At 37.2% G+C, this 23,873-nt stretch overlaps 1 protein-coding gene across 1 annotated transcript in view; it reads left to right on the forward strand.

Moving 5' to 3' along the window:
* The window catches only part of MIPOL1 (mirror-image polydactyly 1), a 273,459-nt gene extending 251,696 nt beyond the window's left edge, over positions 1–21,763 (forward strand). Inside the window, exon 12 of the mRNA XM_080809163.1 lies at positions 20,644–21,763. Within this exon, the coding sequence (XP_080665289.1) occupies positions 20,644–20,710 (67 nt within the window). The 3' untranslated portion in view covers positions 20,711–21,763. The remainder of the gene's footprint in view (positions 1–20,643) is intronic.
* The last annotated feature ends 2,110 nt before the right edge of the window (positions 21,764–23,873 follow it).

Below are 23,873 nucleotides of genomic sequence, written 5' to 3' on the forward strand. Positions count from 1 at the left end.
AAAACAATTAGACTATTTTTAGACATGCCATTGAAGAACTGCAGATTTTAAATCTCTCAGGTACATGGAAAACTGAGAAATATGGTGCTGATTTTTTTATAGTAGACAGATAATATTTCATCTTGTCCTCTAATAATAAAATACGTTACCATAAATACTTTCTATGGTAAGAATGACCTAAATTGTAAAAGCTGTATTTATAAGGATATACAGTGATAGCAGGAATTTAATTTGGACATACTTCTTATGGTACAAGGACTAAGAAAATTTTTTTAAAATTTCTATACTTTGGGGCACCTGGGTGGCTCAGTCATTAAGTGGCTGCCTTCAGTTTGGGTCATAATCCCAGGGTCCTGGGATTGAGCCCCGCATCAGGCTCCCTGCTCAGCGGGAAGCCTGCTTCTCCTTCTGCCCCTCCCTCTGCTTATATTCCCTCTCTCTCTGTCTCTCTCTCTCTGTCAAATAAATAAATAAAATCTTAAAAAAATAAAATGCAATTTCTATACTTTTTAAAATATGGCTTTTTTATAGTCTTCAAAGACACTGGCACCTAAAGAGCAGAATGATGTGTATCCCATCAAAGAGCTGCCTTACAGTAGTTCCAGTTGAGAAAGTTTAGACAGGAGTTAATAGCTCGCTTTGAAGATAGTAAGTCATCTACTGTTCTCAGTAAGCAAAATAGTGGACCAGCACTTTTGACAGGTTAATATGAATGATTTAAGACTTTGGGTGTATGTACATAGCATTGGAAGCACGCCGCCTATGAAAACTTTTTGGCAAAAAGTTAACAATCATGAGTAAGATGAACTCCTTCAACTGTTCCTTTACAGTGGGTAATACCTTTCCTCCTAACCATTTCATTGTCAGCCTTAAAACAAAAGGTTTCTTGGTCTGACTACATACTACATGGAGTTAAAAATAAATTCTCTCTTCTTGAAAAGATATGGGATTTTAGAAATATGGGGAGGAGCAACAAATTTGGGTTTTATTTCCATCTATTACTGTTATTACAAGATACAGGGAAAGACTTTGTAAAAACTCACACAAACACACACACAAAAACGTTGTATCATGTACTTAGCACTCTATTAAATTTGGTGGTGTAAATAAACAGAATGCTCTAAGGCTCCTGCCCATAGGAAGTTTAGGGCATGGGTATTTAGTTGTTTCCAAATACTGCTGCAGTGAACATACTTCTAGCTAAAAATTTAGAGAGGGCACAAATTCTTGGACGTGGAATTGATGGTGCAAAACAATATGACATTTTGTATCTGTATATAATGCTAGTCGTATATTCATATATATATATATTTCACCTTGTTTCTTAAAAATCATTTCTTAGAATAGAATGGTAGTGAATAACCTAAAAATCATTTCTTAGAATAGAATGGTAGTGAATAACCTATTAATTGTTCCGTGCGGGTAATACAAGGAAAAGGGAGGCCTCAAAGAAATTGAACTTGGCCCTCTGGAATGAGTGGGATAAGAATAAGCAGAGAGGAAAGGAGAGTGTAGACAAGAAAAACAGCATAAATGAAGCACAGGTACACATGTGAATATATTTTGTGAGAGGAGATAGTAGAGAGGTCACCCTGGCAGGAACTTGGGCCCTGTGGGATATCAGATAGGCAACGTAGCCTGAATTACTGAGAGCCTTCACAGGCATACAAAGGCAGTTTGACTTCATGTGATAGGGAGTAAGAAACCAATGTAGAGTTTTGAAAGCAGCAAAGTTTACTTGAAAGAAATAGCATTTGAGGAACATCGGGCTCACTTAGCACTGTGGAAGATTAATTGAAGCAGGCTAGTTTTAGAAGTAAAAGTACCAGCTAAGAAGCAATGATAGTAATATAATAATAACAGACAACTGGTGTGCTGGTGTAGGCTGGTAGCAGGGAGAATGGAAGGGATTCCTATCAGGAACACTATAGAGAAAAACTATGATTTGGTGCTAAAGAGACGTGACGGGTAAAGAAGTAGTCGGTATTTTAAGATTTTCTGGCTAAGAGATAGGAACGACACAGTGCCACCAATAGAATGTCTTTAGTTCAATGCTAAGAACTAATTTCATTTTCTTTTTATGTAACCCTAACTTATAAACTTATGAGAAAAAATATTAAGTTGAGTTTGAGAACAGTACTGTCAGATGGCAGATATAAAACTCATCAAAATTGGCTTCCAGAAACTGAAAAGCAAAAGAAGGGAAGGCTTCTAAGGATTCTTCTCTGGGAATAATAGAAATACCCACGAGAATGTCTTTGGAATGATAGCAATTTAGATTATATAACCCTATTTCCCACATAATTAAACTCTTTCTGTGGAGTTTAGTGCTAAAAGTCAGAATGTCCAAAGTTATTCCGAATGATAAAGATTATTCTTAAGAGCTGTATCTCAAGCCATTCAAAGATAGGCCAAATGTCAAGGCTGTGGTTTGAGGTGTCATTCTTCAAACGGGCAAACAGTAGATCAGTTCCTGAGGTGATATCACGGGTGATGTCAGAATTCTCTGAACCAGGTTGGTGGGCAAATATTTCAAAGTCCAGATGTAAGCAGCTGAGAGCAGCATATAGAAAGAATTTTTATAATTATTTTGTTTCAAAATGCACACAATGAAGACAGGCTATTTGCACAGATTTACAAAAATTGTTCATTCATATCATCTAGGTTACTTACTCAAGGAAGTATTTTTTTTTTAAGATTTTATTTATCTGAGAAAGAGAGAGAGCGCACAAGTAAGTGGTGGAGAGGGAGAAGCAGGCTCTCCGTTGAGCAGGGAGCCCAGCGGGGCTCAGTCCCAGGACATTGGGATCATGACCTGAGCTGAAGGCAGACGCTTAACCTACTCAGCCTCCCAGGAGCCACGTCAAAGAAATATTTCTACCAAATTTAGGTAACAAAACACATACAAAAAGATGTAAACACTACCATATTGCCCAAACTTAAACTTATCTAAGGAAAAAAACAATAGATTATAATTTATGTATCATCCTTTATAGAATATTTGGAAAACGTTTAGGATTTTACCAGGAGGTGGGTTTGAGGCTCTTTTGTTCACACACGGTTGAGAATTGCTCTACCAATAAGATAAAGGATAGTTTTCATTGGCCTTACAAATTGCTGTGTGGGGGGTGCCTGGGTGGCTTGGTTGGTTGAGTCTGCCTTTGGCTCAGGTCGTGATCCCAGGGTTCTGGGTTGGAGCCCTGCATCGGGTTTCCTGCTGAGCAGGGAGGCTGCTTCTCCCTCTGCCTCTCCCCTGCTCGTGTTTTCTCTCTCTTCTCTGCAAATAAATAAAATCTTAAAAAAAAAATTGCTCTCTGGTACTTAGTAAATCAGAATCATTATAAATATATAAGGCCTTATTTATTATCTTTGCTCTCAAATATCCGGTAGTTTCTACAATATAAAAATCTGGGAGCGCCTGGGTGGCTCAGTAGGTTAAAGCCTCTGCCTTCGGCTCAGGTCATGATCCCAGAGTCCTGGGATTGAGCCCCACATTGGGCTCTGCTCCGCAGGGAGCCTGCTTCCTCCTCTCTCTGCCTGCCTCTCTGCCTACTTGTGATCTCTTGTCTGTCAAATAAATAAACAAAAATCTTTTTTAAAAAATCTATGTATTGTTAACAGTGCAAATACTCTAAGTCTAAAGGAAATCCTATGAAGAATCTATCCTGGTGAATAAGTTACTGTAAATGAATTAGAACATAAGCATAATTCACATTTAGATCATTGTAATTCAGTCTCTGAAGCAGTTTGCTAATGTCCTGTCAGCTCAAAAGAGTTAATGTGTCCCTATGTCACTAACATACTACCAATGAATAATCCCAATACAGAGGATAAAGCCCATTAATCCCTAATACTAATACTTTAACACATATAAGAAAGATGTATGTGATTTAATTTCAAGTCTTCTGTGGTGCTTGAAAAGTATTAACTGTGAAGTGAATGGATATTAAAGAATGGAAATTACATTTACAAGTGGCATATAAAAATCAGAAAGAAACGAAAATCAGGCAGAAATCTCATCTTTCTGTGTGCATCCAGAATTCCTTATCTATAAAATACAAAATGTATGTGTTTGGAATAGACACTGTTTTTGAGATAGATGAAAGTATAAACCTCTTTTATTTTATTTTTTTAAAAGTTTATTTATTTATTTGACAGAGAGAGACAGCGAGAAAGAGAACACAAGCAGGGGAAGTGGGAGAGGGAGAAGCAGGCTTCCCGCCGAGCAGGGAGCCTAATGTGGGGCTTTATCGTAGAGCCCTGGGATCATGACCTGAACCAAAGGCTCAGCCTAACGACTGAGCCACCCAGGCACCCCTAAACCTCTTTTATATATGTGGTGTTGATGTTTATAACATTTTGCCTTTTATATGCTATTCTGATGGCAGTTTTAGTTAAATAATGTATGTTCTATGACTATTATGTGTCATAAACTTCTCAGAGAAATCTGCCTTTTCTTGGTTATATTACTTGGCTAAATTTTGATGTTTTAGGAAGATTGATTTATTTATATAAGGATTTAGGATTCTATATAGAATATATGAGTCTGATAACATACAGTTTTTAAGCTGCCAGAAATTAGCAGTGACTACCTAGCAGCCTAATAATATCATGAATGAGATTAAATCTCCAACTTCTATTTACTATATCCTTAAACCAAGGATCAGTTCTCCATGGGAAAAAAAATAAAAACTTTAAGGACAATGTAATTGAGCAGTTTTCAAAATGACTTCTCGCTCTTGATTTTCAACAGAAGGCACTCTGAAATAGTGAAACTGATATTTTAATTTTTTTTTTAAGATTTTATTTATCAGATAGAGATCACAAGTAGGCAGACAGGCAAGCAGAGAGAGAGAGAGGAAGGGAAGCAGGCTCGCTGCTGAGCAGAGAGCCCAATGCGGGGCTCGATCCCAGGACCCTGAGATCATGACCTGAGCCGAAGGCAGAGGCTTTAACCCACTGAGCCACCCAGGCGCCCCGAAACTGATATTTTAAATAGGACAATGATATACCAACAGACAGTCCATTTCAGTCTAAAAGAAATAAAGAACTTCTATGTACTTTCAGATGTAACTTAAGGAAGTGTTCATATGGGTTGTCCTAGAAGCTGGGGAGCAGGGACAGAACACAAAAGCCAGAATAAGAAAAGGAAGAGGAATCTTCCCACAAATCTGCATCCTTTTTCAATATACCACTATCATACCCTGTTGCAATTCTTAGAAATCAAGAGTTTTTAATGAAATAATTAAAATGGTTCACCTTGTTATCAATTTGTTTTCCCCATATTTTGCCATGTGCGTGTTTAATTTTTTACTCCTGTAGAAGATGCATCAGTAGGGATGCCTGGGTGGCTCAGTTAAGTATCTGCCTTCAGCTCAGGTTGTGATCTCAGGATCCTGGGATGGAGCCTCTATCTGACACCCTGCTCAGCGGGGAGTCCACTTCTCCCTGTCTCTGCCCCTCCCCCTGCTCATGTGCTCTCTCTCTCGCTCTCACTCTCTCAAATAAATAAATACAAATCTTAAAAAAAAAAAAAAGATGATGCATCAGTAATCCACATCCGTGGCAACTTCATTCATTCATTCATTCATTCCTTTACATGCTTCATTTTTGTCTCCTTAAAAGTTATGAAATAAAAAAGAAGAGGTGACAATGCTGGTTTTCAGAATCAGTAATTCATTGTTATCACATTAACTAAATCCTTCCTGAAGCAGAAAGGATAACCTTAACTTAGTTCTCATGTAGGGTGAAGTTTCATCTCAGATCTTTCCCATCAAGCTCCCAAACTCCCTCCATTTAAAATGGGAGGAATCAGAGCACCTGAGTGGCTCAGTAGGTTAAGCATCTGCCTTCAGCTCAGATCATGATCTCCAGGTCCTAGAATCAAGCCCTGCATTGGGCTCCCTGTTCTGCGGGAAGCCTGCTTCTCCCTCTCCCTCTGCCACTCCCCCTGCTTGTGCTTTCTCTCTCTGTCAAATAAATAAATAATGGCTTTATTATTTAATGTTCTTCTGCAAGGGCCTCGACTAAGTAAAACATTTACTAGAAGTCTTCACAGACAGCAGTTTGCTTTTTTATTCTTGAAAGCTACTTTTAGGGGGTCATCAAAATTTCAATCCATTTTTTAGAATTGAGATTATAAATGAAATTCCCTTACTCCTCATTCCCTGTGTGTGTACATGTGTAAATAATATCTATTCATAAACAAATAATATCCTGTTGATTTTTGAGAGCCTGTTCTGCTAGTTACCAAGTATCAATGATAAACATATTTTGTATTTGCCCTCATGAAGTCTCATGGGCTTGTTACTGGTATTGAGTTTTCTTGGGAATCTTATATAGGATTTGAATATCCTCTCATAGACAAAGTGAAAGAGTCCAATAAAATTGTCACTTGATCTTAATACATCCTATTATCTCAGTCACTTTCTCATGTTAAGTTAGAAGCTTAAGCAAAATACTCTATTATCTTCTATAAGTACTTTTCCTAATAGTATCATCCACTCTACTAGTGCTATCATAGACTAATTGGAATCCAACAGACTATCTAGACATCTAATTTACTAACAAAGTCTTAATTAAGCCCTAGGTAAAATTATACCAAAGTTATTATTTTAAAATCCAAAATGTGAAATAAGATTACCTTAGAGATACTATAACAAAGGAAATATAGTTCTACTCCTTCTCCATGTTCTAATTTTAAAGTGAGGTGAAACAAAAGTAAAGAATTCGAAGTTTTGCATATCTTGTTATATGTTTAACTTTTATTTTTACTAGTCTTCTAAATTAATACTAATGGTATTATAGTTGATCGACAAGCCTGATATTTTCAGGGTTACATAGAACACAGCAAATATAAGTCTACATTTAAAATAGAGGTATGGAACCTCTGGGTGGCTCAGTCAGTTGAGCATCTGCCCCTTGATTTAGGTTCAGGTCATGATCTCAGGGTCATGAGATGGAGCCCTGTGTAGGGCTCTGCGCTCAGCACGGAGTCTACTTGAGATTCTCTCTCTCACTCTGCCTCTGCCCAACCCCTGCTCATACTCACTCACTCTCTCTCTCTCTCAAAATAAGTAAATGATATCTTTTTTTTAAAATATTTACTTTTTTTTAAAGATTTTATTTATTTGACAGAGAGATCACAAGCAGGCAAAGAGGCAGACAGAGAGAGGGGGGAAGCAGGCTCCCCGCCAAGCAGAGAGCTTGAAGTGGGGCTCAATCCCAGGACCCTGAGACCATGACCTAAGCGGAAGGCAGAGGCTTAACCCACTGAGCCACCCAGGTGCTCCTTAGTAAATGAAATCTTTAAAAAAGAAAAAATAGTAAGGTAACTTTTTAACACCTTGGCTACCTTAGATACTAGTGACATTGAATAAGGAATGTCCTATATCTAATCTAAGTATAGTTGAGTATGCATGTGCTAAGATTTTTTATGTTCTATTTAATCTCAGAGATAAATCCCAAATTTACTGCTTAATTTCTGAGTGAATGAATAATATTCTTTAAAGACAATTATATCTTCTAAGTGATAATGCTTTATATAATGACATAGCTGAGGAACTAAATCAATCTATCCATATTATTTGTATCCTTTGTTCTAGTTACTTGAAATACTTTTTTATACAGGAAAATAGTTTAGGGAAAATGATTGAATCAGATTTATTTTGAAATTTGTGCAAGAAATCAACAAGCTAATTAGTAAATGGTTAGTAATGATGCTTTAAAACTAAATATTGTTGACTGCATGTACCCAATTTGTTGTTTTCATTTTCTTTTTTTTTAGTAATACAGATCCAGCCAAAAATACCACTTGACAACAAACAGGGACAATTTTATATGTAGACAGAGATAATAGTCACATATCCTGGTTTTCATTTAAGAATTAATGCAATCCCCAAAATATATCTGTTTTGATACCTGTCTATAATTTTATATCTAAAATTTCAGTATCAGAAATTCACAGATTTGGGTTTGTTCCATAATAAAATGCAGATATTCTTATAGCCTTTTTTTCAATCATATAACATTGTTCTCAAAAAAAATTTTTTTAAGGCTTGAGTATTAAGAGTCAAAGGGAGGACAATGTGAGAGGACTGGATCCCTTTTTTTAAAAAGATCTATTTATTTTAGAGAGAGAGAGTGAGCAAGTGGGAGAGAAGTGCAGGCAGAGGGAGAGAGAGAATCCCAAAGTGGACTCCCTGCTGAGTGCCTGGCGCTCTATCCCAGGACCCTGAGATCATGACCTGAGCCCAAAGAGTCAGCTGCCTAACCGACTGAACCCCCCCAGGGGCCCCATAGAGGCTGGATCTTAATGGGAAGCAAAAGAAGTGCCATTGGGTCATTATTTGCTCAGCATTGGATTTAATTTTGGGTTTAGGTTGTGATTGTCTCTCTAGAGTTCTATATTACTGGTAGAATTCTGTTTTAATAGTTATCATTATCAAATTATTTTGGGCATAGCTCTTTGAGAAATAAAGGCAGACTTCGCCACTCTTACAGTTGTAACCCATGCCTGACCCAAACAAAACAAAGGTTATTTGGACTGCTTTATTAGAGGTGTAGGGAAGGCATGACCCAAAACCATTTTGAGAACCATAATAATTCGGTAGTTTATTTCCTGCGTATCATCTTGTATTTGGAATAGTGGAGATTGTGAAAACTATGTATACTCAATTTACATTACTGATTTGAAAGTTATTTTCAAGTCAAAACTAGAATGAGAATGCACAGCTTTTGCTGAATGTAGGCATTTTTACTGAATATATTTAAACAAAACCTTGGCACGTACTCTGCTTCAGCCTATGTAGGCTGTAAGTTTACCAATAATTCAGTACTGATGGGAATTCTTTTTTTTTTTTTTTAAGATTTTATTTATTTATTTGACAGAGATCACAAGCAGGCAGAGAGGCAGGCAGAGAGAGAGAAGGGGGGGGAGCAGGCTCCCCGCTGAGCAGAGAACCTGATGCGGGGCTTGATCCCAGGACCCTGAGATCATGACCTGAGCCGAAGGCAGAGGCTTAACCCACTGAGCCACCCAGTCGCCCCACTGATGGGAATTCTTAAGTCTCAGACAGTCATAAAATATTGGAGAGACAGGAACACACAGTGAATCAAATAGGTAGTAAGAGACCCTTCTTAAATGCATATTTTGGTTTCTACTTAATCTCAAAGATTTTACGAGGATTAACAGGGGAGACAAATGCTTGATTCTAATTGTCACAGCATATCCATGTAAACTTATCAATGACATGTTAACCAAGCTGAGATTTTTGTTTTTAAAGATTTAGTTAGTTAGTTAGTTAGTTAGTTAGTTATTTGAGAGGGTGGGGTGACTGAGGGGGGGTGGGCAGAGGGAGCAGGAAAGAAGCAGACTCCCTCTGAGCACAGAGCCCTAGGCAGGGCTCCGTTCCACCACCCTGAGATCGTGACCTGAGCCCAAATCAAGAGTCAGCTGCTCAACTGACTGAGTCACCCAGGGGCCCCCAGGCTGATTTTTAACACAACCTTTTGTCAAGATTTTTTAAAAGTTTCCCTAGTCATTTGCATTGGTAATATTTTCTAAGAAAAAGACTAATGTCTTTTAAATCTGTTTTTATAATTAAAATCACGGCACACCCAGGGGCTCAGCCAGTTAAGTATCTGCCTTTGGCTCAGGTCATGATCCTAGGGTACTGGGGTTGAGCCCCATGTCTGGCTTCTTGCTCAGCAGGGCATCTGCTTCTCGCTCTTCCTCTGTGTGCTCTCTCAAATAAATAAATCTTTAAAATAAATAAATAAAATCTTAAAACTGGTGCTCATCTAGAATTCCTATTTATTATCTAGTTATAATGACATATTGTGATGTCCTTTTCAAAATATTTTGTATAAATTTAAATAGTAAATAATTGTCCTATAACTTCTTTCCTTCAGTAAATTGTCCTGAGTATAATTACTTCGGCTAGTACATTCCTGCCAGTATCAATTTTTTCCCCTCATTCTCTCTAGTATAATTACATTTGAAATCTTATTTTAACTGTTAATGTTATAATATCCTGTTCCTGTTAAATTATGATGCCCATTTCCAAATTAATCACAATTTATTATTAACACTGAATTTGCTAACAAGAATACAAAAATGTTTTAAGCTTTTAATTTTATAAAAAACAAGATCTATTTCCAGGTCCACATCTGTTTAATAGTGAACCTGTTGAAAAAAAAAGATTGACTTTTTTGGTAAGGCAAAATGCATAATACCATCATAGTGTTTTTAAGTTGGTAATATTTTGGAATTCATTATTTGCTTTTAATAAAGAATGACTCATGGACTTTTCAGTGAAGTTTTTCGGTAAGCATATCTTAAATGTTGAAACACAGGTAGACCAACCCTCAAAATTAAATTTAAAAATACAGTAAGTGCTATGTGCTGTGGACCATACTAGGCATGATATCAACCTAAGCAAGCAGTGGTCTACAAACTCATCTTATTTGCCAAATATCATCACAGCCCAGAAACTGTTTCCATGCCACAGATCATCAAGTAGACCTATGTGGATATCTGTTAAAGCCCAAATTAAGCCCTTTAGGTACTTAATTGAAATAGTTAGCAGTACTTTTGGATGCCTCCCTATGGCCAGTCCAGGTACCGTAGCTGCAGACCCACCGAGTCACTTCGTGGTATACCCACTAGGAGCTTATGCTCTGACAGCCAGGCTGATCCCAGTTACCATATACTGGGTCTTTGCAAGTCTAACTGCATCTCAGGAATTAACCTCTACAACTGGTAGGTAAGGAGGAAGAACTCTAATATATCTTAATTTTAACAGTCATTTGACAGACTATCTCAAAATATCTTTGTGGATCGAAAAGTGACTGCGCAATTAGCAATTCTCTGTTTCAGATAATTCATGCTAATTGAATAGGAATATATATTATGACATGTAGGGATATCTCTAAGAGTTTCAGTACCTTTTTGTTCAACATTTTTTAATACCTAAGTTAAAGTACCATAAGTACAAAAAGCAATAAACTCAAGGGGCGCCTGGGTGGCTCAACCATTAAGCATCTGCCTTCAGCTCAGATCTTGATCCCAGTGTCCTGGGATCAAGCCCCACATTGGACTCTCTGCCCAGCAGGGAGCTTACTTCTCCCTTTCCCTCTGCGTGTCGCTCCCCCTGCTTGTGTTGCTTTCTCTGCCAAATAAATAAATACATACATAATAAATAAATAAATTTGCCAAGATGAAGTCTGATGTGGATAAACATAGAATCTTCCGCTTAAGATCCATATTGTGCAATAAAAATGACCATGAAGGGGCGCCTGGGTGGCTCAGTGGTTTAAGCCGCTGCCTTCAGCTCAGGTCATGATCTCAGGGTCCTGGGATCGAGTCCCGCATCGGGCTCTCTGCTCAGCAGGGAGCCTGCTTCCCTCTCACTCTCTCTGCCTCCCTCTCTGCCTACTTGTGATCTCTCTCTGTCAAATAAATAAATAAAATCTTAAAAAAAAAAAATTTGGGACGCCTGGGTGGCTCAGTTGGTTAAGCTGCTGCCTTAGGCTCAGGTCATGATCCTAGGGTCCTGGGATCGAGTCCCACATCAGGCTCCTGGCTCAAGGGAGCCTGCTTCTCTCTCCACCTCTACCTGCTTGTTCTCTCTCTCTCTCTCTCTCTGACAAATAAATAAATAAATAAAATATTTAAAAAAAAAATGACCATGAATTTTTGGCAACTGCTCCTGTCAAAAGGTGGGATTTTTCCCCCACCCTCTAAATATGGGCTGGCCTGTGACTCCCTTTAAACAATAAAATAAACCAAGTGATGTACAACTTCTAAACAAGGCCTCAAGAGGCCGTAGTGATTTCAGCATCCCCCTCTTACTGATGTGGTCACTAGGTAAATAAGTCTGGGCTTATCTGTTTGAGAATGAGATACCACAGAAAGAGAGTCCTAGCAGAAGTCAGCACTACCTGTCAGGCACATGACCACCCCACCCCAACTGACTACAGTTGAATGAGTGATGCCAGGAAAGGCTAGCAGAATTACCCAGCTACTCCAATTCCAAGTTGACAAAATTAAATAAAATAGCCGCAGTTTTAAGCCACCAAGTTTTGTGTGGTTTATTGTACAGCAATAAATGGAGAAGAAATATTAATTGTATATGTCCAAAATAGGAGACACTTGGCTTGGCATGGGAGACAAAGCAGGCTAGGTATTAGTGATATTAGTATTAGTGTCAGAGTGTTAGTATAAGCAGGGATAGTGAAACAGAAGTAAAAGTCTAAATCAAGGAAGATATCAGTCCAACTTCCCTCTATAATGCTTAAACTGGGTTATTATATAGGGGCAAATTTTTTAAAGATTTTATTTATTTATTTTAGAAAGAGTGTGGAGGGGGGAAGCAGAAGGAGAGAGAATCTCAAGCAGAGAGTCTACTGAGTGTGGAGCCTGACATGGGACTTGATCCCATGACACTCAGGTCACTACCCAAGCTGAAATGAAGAGTTGAACATTCAACCAACCAGGCCACCCAGGCACCCAGAGCCAATATTTTTAAAGACACTGGACATACTAGAGAACATGCACAAAAAATATGAATAATAGTGAGTCATCTACTAACTTTAAGATACCAGCCATTTGAAGACTGGAAGTGTAAATAAAATACCGTAAGGACATGACAGCTCTCTTAACATTTTGACAGCACCTCCTACGGAAATCAAGTAGGGTAACAACTTAAAGGGTAGGTCTGGGTAGATGAGTGAAAGATTCAAGGAGGCAGTTTCCAATTAAAATAAGGAATGATTTTGACCATATAATTATTTAATTACCCATTCTTACTACTGTCTACCAAGTCTTATTATTACCTTCTTCACCACGATTTTTCAACCCGCTCTCCTATCTACTCCTATCCTCACCTTTTCACTTACAAACTTTCTTCATTGTATTTCAAATGTAAATAGTCCTTTTTTTCAACTTCATTCTTTCCTCATAGGCTATTTACTTATTTCTTATGTGTTCTTTTGTGAAGAAAAGCTAAATTGATGATCCATATTTATATGACCATGTCTCTCTATATTCACAAATACATGTGTATATGTCCATTTTTATTAGCATCAGTGTATCTTAATCTGTATTCCTTGGTTACATTTTGTGGCTAAAACGGAGCAAGAACTTCTTACTTTATCAGTTACAATTTATACACAGGAGAGCGGGCACACTCCGACCATCAGCTATTCTCTTTCATAGCTCTGTGTTTCTTCCCTCCCTATCTTTCTCTCCTTCTTTTTATTCCTCTTATCTTAGCTCTTTTCATTCTCCTTTCTGGAACCTTCTTTCCATTGTTACTACCTCGCATCTATCCACTTCTACACTGAGTGTTTCACACACACATTCTACCTGAAACTTGAATTTACTGAGGACACTTGTTTTCTGGCAGCCCACTGAACACCAGTCTTTTTCCCATACCCAGATTCTATGAAGGAGAGTTCTTCTGGTTCCCCTTTGCTGCTTTCAGACCTGCATTGATGTAAAAACCCTCCCTCCTTTGAGATTTACACCATCCAGCTTTCTCACCCACTGTCTCTCCTCTTTAGTGCTATCTACTGATCTGATCAGTGATATTCCCTTAAAATATATTTCAGGCATCTGACTCAGTGTCTTCCTCTCTACTCCAGCTTCTACATTCATGCTAAGAAACTTCAATATCCATGTCAGTAATGTACCCTATTCTTTTGTCTCTTGAATGCTAATGACTTTTATCTCTTATCCACTTCAGCCACAATGGATGTAGGCAGCATTTTCTACATCTGAAATCCTAAGATCAAAGTTACCTCTTTCACAATAACCACAGACTTATTCCAACTACTCATGCTTTTTAGCTTCAGCACAAATCAAGACATCTGGTCCCTTGCTCCTTTCATTTTTTTTTTTCCCCCTGAACTAACAACCTCTTACAGACTCACTTTCTTCTCTACCCAATCTCAATTCTAAGTTTAATCACTTTCTCTCAAGGACACAGTCTTGTTATACTCTTGTTTTGCCTTACAAGTCATAAACTCTCAATTACTTCTATTACTTGTCCTCCCCAAATTTATCCCCAAAGTGTAGACCTGATGTGGAAAACAAAAGTCATACTACTATGATGACCAGTACCTCCTACAAATTTGTAGTCTCTAGCTGTAGCTCTATCATTAATCTCACCTAGTATTTCTTTTATATATTCCAAGTCACCTCCCTTTCTTGTCACATTAAACTTCAGTATCTTCCTCTACCTTTTTTCTTTACCCTTGCTTTCAGCAGAGAACTCTGCCTCCTACTCCATGGGGAAAGTTGAATCTAGCAGACTTAAGTTCTATTGGTTAACTTCCTCCATACCTAAATTATCCACAGCTGTATTCTTCCCACCTCTTTCCCCTTAATCTCCAAGAAAAGTTGTTCAGTCGTATTTTTTAAGATAATGTTATAAGTTGTGCTTATGATCCCATGACCCTGAGGTCATGACCTGAGCCAAAACCAAGAGTCAGATGCTTTAACCGACTGAGCCACCCAGGCACCCCTGGCCTTCAATTTTCACATTCCTCTCAGGCTTCCTCCTACTTCCATCATGCCATTAAAACTGACCCCAAAAGTTGTCATTTTTCCCAATTCCCAAATCAAATGGGGACTTTTCACTTTGATCTTGTGTAAGTACTTAACCCTGTTGATCACTGCCTTCTTCAAATGCTCTTTGGATTCTGTAACAATTACCTGTTCTTGATTCATCTTTTACTCCCTATTTCCTCAAATTCTTTTGCCAATCTCTTTACTCTAAATATTTGTTTTCATTTCGTTTCTTTCTTATTCCCACCTCTCTTCTTTTTTATTTCTCTTTCTAAGCATTTCCATATACTCCCATGGCTTCAGTTACAACCTAGAGCAATCTAGTCATGACCCACCTCTTCAGCCTCATTTCCTACCCTTCTCCACCGCTTACTTCATGATCCTGAGAAAACTTACTCCCGATAGGACTTGACCCATATCATGCTTTTCATAATTCTGTGCCTTCACAGATATTATTTCCTCTGTCTTTAATGCCCATCCTTCCCCCTCTCCACTCCCACCCTTCTCAAGATGTCTGTTTCCTTCTTATTCTTCAATACTTAACTCAAACAAAATCAGGAAGACTTCATATGCCTTCCCTTATCCTCCCCCACCCAAACTAGGTTCTGTTTAATATCTGTGTTTATCCTTTTATTACAGCATTTACTAATAACTTATTTGAGTTACCCATGTAAAGATCTACTTCCCCAGCTTATGTTATAAGCAGGGGCCATGTCCTGTTTTTTGAATAATCAATGTCTAGAACAATACCTGGTACATAGGAGTTACCAAGCAAGTACTTATTGATTGAACTGAAATCCATATCATAAATCTGGAATTCTCTCTTTAACACAGACTCTTACATCCAGGTATCTACTTAACATTCCCATTCATATGTCCTACCAGCACCTCAAATTTATATGTACTAAGCTGAACTCACACACACCAAATTCTTCTAATCTTGCTCTACACTGTCTTGGTTACCACTATCCATTTAATAACCAAAACCAGACATCCTTGCCCACCCCATTTCTCCCCACCCTACCATCAAAAGTCACTAAGTCCTTTGGATTCCGTATCCTAGATATCTTTCAAACTTATCCCCTTCTTTCCATTTGCACTGCTGCAGTTCTAGTTCAAGGCTTCAAATTTCACAAGGGTATTTTTTTTTATTATGGCCAATCTTCATAACATAAAATTTTACCATTTTAGCCATTATTAAGTGCACAGTTGTATGGCCTTAAATACATTCTCATGTTGTGCTCACTAGGATTATTTTAATCAGGAACTATCTGGGCTTCCTACCTATAGGGTAACCTGCCTCCATCCCATCCCTACATTCTTGCCTGTGTAATCTTCCTAAAGTGCAAATGATGTTACTAAATGAGTTAAAACCTATTCATTGCTTCCTACTGTCTGCATTAGTGGTTTCATCACAAAGTTTTCACAGGTCCACACTGAAATGAGAAAAGTACATACATACATACATACATAAAATGGACAAAGTTTTTCTAAATTTTTTCAACTTCATGAAAGACAACATTAATCAAGATAAATACTGAAACATTGATGGGAAGCAAAATTAATTTTGTTTTAGATATGCTAAGTGTCATATGCCAGTGCAATAAGCAAAAGGAGATGTCTCGAAGGCGGTTGGGTATGTGAGTCTGAAACTCAGAAGGGAGTTTTGGGATGGGGGCTATGTATTTGGAAGTAATAAGCATATAGGTGGAATCAAGGAAACAAATAACATTTTTTTTGAGGAAAGTATGGAAAGCATAAAGAAAAAGATGATAAAATAAATTCACATTAAAATGACCAGTAGAGGAAGAACAGCCATAATCCTAAAAGAAAAAACTACATTTCAAGTCTTTTTCTCACCCTGCTGCCATGGTTGAGAGCAAGCAAGATCTTTGATACTAATGGTAACCCCACATTTCAAGTGGTTTTTCTATCTCCTCTGCTGGATGGAGGTTGTTATCTATCTCTCTTGGATTTCCCTATTTCTTTCTCCTTGAACAAAAACATTTTAAAGGCAAATATGTTTGATGGGATAACCTCATTGCCTAAAATAGCAGGTATCATTTTTCTGGAGTGAAAATTGTCAAGCCAAGAAGAATTTCCACTCTCACATTAACAGATATAAAAATTACTCTCATAAGTGGAACCTACAGTGAAACTTCTTTGGTACAGTTCTGTTGGTGATGAGGAATTTGTTCTGTTTCACTCCTTTCTGTTGGGGGGGAAAAATATATATATATATATATATGTAAAATTAGTAAGAGTAATTCAAGCCCACCAAAATTTAGAAATAAGCCTTAAATGTTGTAGTGCTTTTGGAAACAGTATAGCACATCAGAAAGATCAGGGAGGTTGTAATTAGATTTAGTATCACGTCCTAGCTCCAAAACTCACTAAAAGTGGGGCTTTGATCAAATTACTGTCTCTGTGTTTTGGTTTTGTCAGCCAATGATGTCTACTCCATGGAGTTATCATGAAAATTAAGTATGTGCATAATTTACTTCTCATAATTCCTGGCACACGGTCAGTATTAAGAATTACTTACCGTATGGGGCTCCTGGGCAGCTCAGTTAAGCATCCCACTCTTGATTTCAGCAGGTTATCATCTCAGGGTGGGGAGATCGAGTCCCACATCAGGCTCCACACTGGGTCTGGAGCCTGCTTAAGATTTTCTCTCCCCCTCTCCCTCCACCCCTCCCCCACTCCACTCATGCAATCTCTTTCCTAAAAAATTAAATTAATTAATTGATTTTAAGAAATAATTTAAAAAAAATTACTTTAAATAGATCACATTATTCATTAAGAGTGAAAAATATAAGTACACTGATTAGGAAAATTGGTAAATAACTATGTTCATCTACCTATTGGAAAAGTACATATTCCATTGTAGTACATGTATATTATCTAAATAGAAAATATAAAAATAATGTTAATTGAAAAAATAAGTTTTCTAAAATACAGCTTTAAGTATATTTCTTAAGTTTATATAGAAATTGTACTATAGCAAAAATTAGTTTGTAACAATTATTTCTTATTCTGTGCACTGTCATTACTTTACTTTCTTAATGTGTTACTAAAATAGCAGGTGAAATACACTGACAGGGCGCCTGGGTGACTCAGTGGGTTAAGCCACTGCCTTCGGCTCAGGTCATGATCTCAGGGTCCTGGGATCGAGTTCCATGTTGGGCTCTCTGCTCAGCAGGGAGCCTGCTTCCCTCTCTCTCTCTCTGCCTACCTCTCTGCCTACTTGTGATCTCTGTCTGTCAAATAAATAAATAAAATCTTAAAAAAAAAAAAAGAAATACACTGACAAATGCCTTCCCAATTTGACTTCAGTAAGAACTTCAGAAAATTTTTAATGAAGCTCAATAATCCATTAAACTATGGTCTGAAACCTGTGGCTCTCCCAGTGACCCAAAGCCCTCTTGGAAGTAGCTTTGAACTCCGAACAAGGAAACCAGGCCCAGAGGTGTTACTGTTTTACTGCAGGTCCCGTAGAAGGGTTTACTGTGCTTCAGTTTCTTCATATTTAAAATGGAGAGATCCTACTCCCAGCTCTAACCCCTTTCCGATTTAATGAAGCCCTTGGGAAATTATCGTTGAGCAACATGTAAAGCAGTTGGAACCAATTTAGTAAGCTACATAATTTTTTAAAGGCTAGTGTCGATTTGGATGGTAAAGAATTGCCTACGGGCGAATCCTGCAAGGTGCTTCAACAGCCGTACACAGCTCCCTTCCTGTTGGCACCGTCCACGTTTGGCAGGTGTATTCCATTCCTTACAGGAAGGAATAGGTGCTTCATTGTGTTTCAGAAGTCAGTAAGCTTTTACAGAACCAAGTAATTGACATTTTTTTCATTTCTGAGATCAAATTTTCATACATCATTCAACCTGGATAAACGGAGAATGTGGTTGATCTCGTAATTGTTGAAACATAGGAAAGAGAGCGCAAGATGTGATATTTAAGTATTTCCTTCTAACCTCTTACCTTAGCAAGATATAAAAGTTCTAAATGGAAGTATGTCCTAATGTATAAAAAGGAAACTAAAGTAGGTGAGCCTATTAGTGAAGCAGAAGTCAAAAGAGGCACACCGATTCATCTCGGTAATTTGGGGTTCCATTGATTCTGAATTCGTAGTAATAATAGTAACTCTGCAGAGTACAGCTTACTTTGACATTATGAAGAAGGGTTGTTTTTGTTTTTGTTTTTGTTTTTATTGTAGTATAAGTGATACCATGGTGCTGGGATAAAACTAACCAACTTGAAAGTAAATTTTCTGGCTTTTTGACAACGTATGCAAAAAAAAAAAATGCTCTTAAATAGCCTGTCAATATTTCCTTTAGGAGTCCTTTTTTAACAGTTAATTGAGGTGATGATCATATTTTAAAAATACATTTAAATTTTCAGACTGATATATTTCTTGCCCCTCCTCCAAAATTTAGGTCAGCGAAACTTTGTCTTAAAGAATTTATGTAATCCTGGGGTGCCTGGGTGGCTCAGCGGGTTAAGCCTCTGCCTTCGGCTCAGGTCATGATCTCAGAGTCCTGGGATCGAGCCCCGCATCAGGCTCTCTGCTCAGCGGGGAGCCTGCTTCCTCCTCTCCTCTCTCTGCCTGTCTCTCTGCCTGCTTGCGATCTCTCTCTGTCAAATAAATAAATAAAATATTTTAAAAAAAAAAAGAATTTATGTAATCCTATAAATCAACATTTTCAGAGTATATAAGATAGCACTAGCTTTTGTCATTAGGGAAAATCCAACTAATACAGACTGACCTGTGAACATCGTGAATTGTCTAGTGAATCTTCTTATTTAGTAGCTGAAGCTATTCTAACAACTACCATTACTCAAAGCAAAGATTTTTGATGCACTGAATTATTTTGTTTCATCTTCTTGTTTTCTGGTAACAGAACTCAGCATACACAAAATCATCCAATAAACTTGAGTTAGCGTTCAGTGTTGCATGCAGTTTATTAGCCATGTAAACCAGTGTGTATGACGCTAAGAATACGCTCATTCCTTTAGTGTCTAGCTCTGTGCTGTGTTTATTTGCAAAGGACCCTCATGCATGGATCCATATAAATGAGGCAAGCTGGAGCAGACTAGACTATGCTGCTCACCAGTCTTTCAGGAGGAAGATTGTGTATATAAAAACTGGAAGATTTCTCTGTGTGTAACATCAAACGGGATTTTTTTGTTGAGGTTTTATGTTTTCAGTAAAAAAAATGGTCGGATTCCATCATCTCTTGTCAAGCAAAATCTCACTGATCCACATGAATGTCATCTCCCACCCGTAGAGTAGCCTAAGAACACTACAAAATGGACTTCTGAACTTTTGACTTTATTTTCAATATAATTCATGGGTTTTTAATCAACTAAAAAAAAATCACATATCTTTGACTAGAAACTATAGACTCCTTGCCTGTTTATGTTACTCAGATAGAAACTTCTTTTAAATGTAGTACAGAAAGTCTGGTTTTATTAGCATCAAATCATTTGTGTATATTTAAATTGTTTTCATGCCGCTACAAGGTTTTTTCCAGCTAGCTAATTCCTAATTATTTTCATCAGCTGACTTTATGAGGAAGGAAGAAATGTAATGTGTCAGAATTGTGTAACATACCAGTGTGTCACTTATGTAGCTAAGTAACAGGTGTAAGAGCAATGGTATTTCTGTACTGAAATAGGTACTTCTCAGGTAAAAATCAGTTTGAACTGCTCTGCATTTCAAGTGCCATCTTCTCATTGCATAGTAAATGATTCATTTGCAACCTTAACGCAAGCAGGTAAATGTATTGAAATAAGAATGTTATATTTTTCGTGTAGCTTCTAAAGCTGACATAATCTGAAGATCTAGGTTAAAGTTTGTGTTGTTACTGTTTTTTTAACCTCAGATACTTGGCACTCTGCACCAGTGTGTCTTGCTGACAGTAATGCTTTGTCTCTTAACGTGACTACCAGCACTGCTTGGTCAGAGGCAAATAACTGTTCTTTTTCAGCCAAAGCATTCCTGACAATAACTGCACTTTTTGTATTCTTTTTTTCCCCTTCCTGCCCTCCTGCCCCCGACTTAGGTTGGAAAGGCTGGTGGACGTCCTGAGGAAGAAGGTTGGGACAGGGACCATGAGGACAGTGATCTGACTGAAAAAACGACAGTCTGGGGAAGCAATCACATCTGGTGACCAGGCTGCTTCATTCAACACTGTGTAAACACTAAAGCCTTAACTTAGCAAACAGTTGTTAGAAGTGGGACACTCCAACCACATTCCAAGCTGAGATAAAATCAAATCACAAATGTTTAACCACTTTGCTGCTGACTTGAGTTATTTATCCAAATGTATTAACTACAGACTTTTACCAGTGAGTAGCTATAAAGTTGCAGCTTATTTTGTAACTATTTTATATCTCACTGTATTGAATATAAATCTTTTTACAGAGAAACCATTATAGGTCATATCTTCGCATACGGCCCTTTCTGAATCAAAATGCAGCAAAGTAAATATTGTCTAAACCTTAATCCACTGTGTTAGGTCAAAACTTCAAATACATGCATTTTTCAATATAGAATTTATTTCTAAACTGATGAGAGCTCAGACATGAGAGTGTATAGTCTTCCTCCTATGCATTCACATAATCTTTGTCAGTATTAAAGAATATTAAGTCTAAATACCAGGAATCAAATGTATAGTTCGCTCTAATAAGAGTTTGATATTTTAAAATTACATTAATCAAGGCATGATTTTTGTTTCTCTACAAATAATGCAAACTGTTTTCAATAAAAAAAGAGGAAATTGTTCATGCGTACTTTTAGATTCATATTGTCAACACTTTTTGATGTTGTGACTGAATAACTGAACTCTATTTAAGCTATAGAAATGGCTAAGTCTGTCTCGTGGGCTGGGACACTTTTGGCTTGAAAATTAACACGTGCTAGCATGACTCTGAAAGGCAAGAAGTCATCAGACATGTTAAGTATTATTTTTTGATATCTTTATCTAGATTATCACTTGAATTTTTGTTGGGAGGGAGGGGAACCCAATATTCAATAAAACTATAATGTAAAAATATAAGGATGTGGAAAAAAGAAAACTGGCCATTTTGGTTACCTACTGTTTTATTTAAAAGATAATTTGAAATAGTTATGGCATAGCAGTCACTTCTAATTATATGAAATTATGAATAAAACTAAGATTGATATATTTGGCTATGGGAAAAATTTCTTCTTTTTTTTTAGATAGAATAGGTGAGAGGCCAGTAGAAGATGACTGTGCCTGGAACAGGATGAAATAGGCAAGTAGCAATTGAATTGTGAAAATTTTGTAGGAAAGTGTAAATTTTTCTAAGTCCATACAGTATTTTAATTGATCTTTGAGATGGAGCTAAGTTATCTACCATTGCTTGTTTTGGGGGCAAAAACAGGACAGTTTATTGCACTATTCTTTCATCCACGAATGGAGATTATTCGTGTGCTGTTGGTTTTTTTTTTAACTCTGCAGGAAAATGTACAGTGCTTTATCACAGAGTGACAAAAGAATCATGATGTTAACAAACTCAACTTCTTCCTCATTAAATTTATTAAATTAAGTGGCAGTTAGAACCCCATTGAGTTCAAATTTAGAATTTACTCATGTTGCCTGCTTTTAATTTTTCTTTAAACTATTAGAATTAGAAAATAAGCAACAACAGGGGTTAGAAAGAAGCTAACTGGATTTCCTGTACAGCCCTAAAGAGAATTATAGTCTTTCATGGGCCCGTGACTATATAAATAGAGAATCCTGAAATAATTCGGTCTCTGGGCTCTAACTGAAACACGTGGCAGCTCCCTATGTGAAGGAACAGTGCCTTTCAAGTCACACAAGGTAAGTAAAGAGGAACAGTTCCTGTCACAAAATAGTCCATTCCTGAATCCTCTTCAAAAAAAATCACAAGTAAACTTGAATTTTCAGTTTAGTCCTGAAGAAGAGACAGATGTCTCTTGTGTTTTTCTGCTTGGGGTTTTATAAAACACACTGTAAACATAAAGACATTTTACAGTTTTCACATATCTCTTTCTGTCCCTAACTGATCAGATTAGGGCAACCAATTCCTGTAATTAATATCCAGAACGACTAAAGAATTGGATATTTTGAAGCTAAATTTATAAAACAATTGTAACATTTACTATTGCGAATACAGGTAATCTCCATCAAAACATCACATCCCCTTGAAAATGACTTGTGTACAAAATTGCAGATGCCAAGTATTACAGCCAGATATTATCAGTTGACTTCTTACACTTAAAAATGTCCACCAACAATGTTTCAAACAGTCTTTACGTTGTTGTGGGGCTTTTTTGTTGGTTTTTTGGTCCGTGAAGGAATGGCCCAGCTCACCGAAGATCAGTTCTCCACATATTCGGTAATAATGCAATTTCAAATGTATTTCATGCTGCCCAGAGATGTTGCTTTGAGTTTGCCTTGAATATTATCAAGTCTAATTCCTATGGTAACATGAGAATTCACTTACCATTGTAAAAATAAGTAGTTCAGAAGAAGAGCAGGAAAGATAATACAAACATGTGTAACAATGATTTATTATAAAATCCTTTCACATCTGTGTTTTTTATTTGATCCTATCAACAACCATATAATAGTAATAATAGTAGATTATATATACATATATATCAACCACATAATAAGGATGATGATAATTGCAATTGTATCGTTATTATTGTTACATTTTACAGATGAGGAAATAGACTCAGAGGGGCTAGGAGTTTGCCAAGGACTGGCTAAGACTTACAACTGAGGTTGTGCGACTAAACTCTACTCAGCCATACTTCCTGAAATCTTCCTATAAGAAAAAAAAAGTTGAAAATTTTAACTCTGGCAATTTTTGTTGTTATTGTGTCATTGCTTTTCTACACATATACATAAATTTGCTAACAATTGAGATGGTAAGCATTTCTTTCAGTGAAGTACAATCATGGGAACTGCATGGGTAAATAGCCTCACATCATTACCTCCTCTCTATCGTGTTCTAGTAGCAGCACACTTTGCCTTAGGCTTCGCTCATTAGGAGTGACAATTCAATGTTAGTAAAAAGTAACCTTGAGTCGCTTTGTACTATTTTTAATTTGGCCTGATGCTGAAACCTGACAGTGTAGTTTTATCAAATGGTGGTCTGAACTTCAAGGCTTACCTTACCTCCTAGCGCAACTATTAGAGACAGAACTGGTTATAGATAAGTTATAAGCAAGGTTACTAGTTATAAGCAAAGTATGGGCAGTTAGAGCAAAGTTATTAGTTAACTGTTAATATATAAG

Source organism: Martes martes (genome assembly GCF_963455335.1).
Source record: "Martes martes genome assembly, chromosome: 7".
In the NCBI taxonomy this organism is placed as follows: domain Eukaryota; kingdom Metazoa; phylum Chordata; class Mammalia; order Carnivora; family Mustelidae; genus Martes; species Martes martes.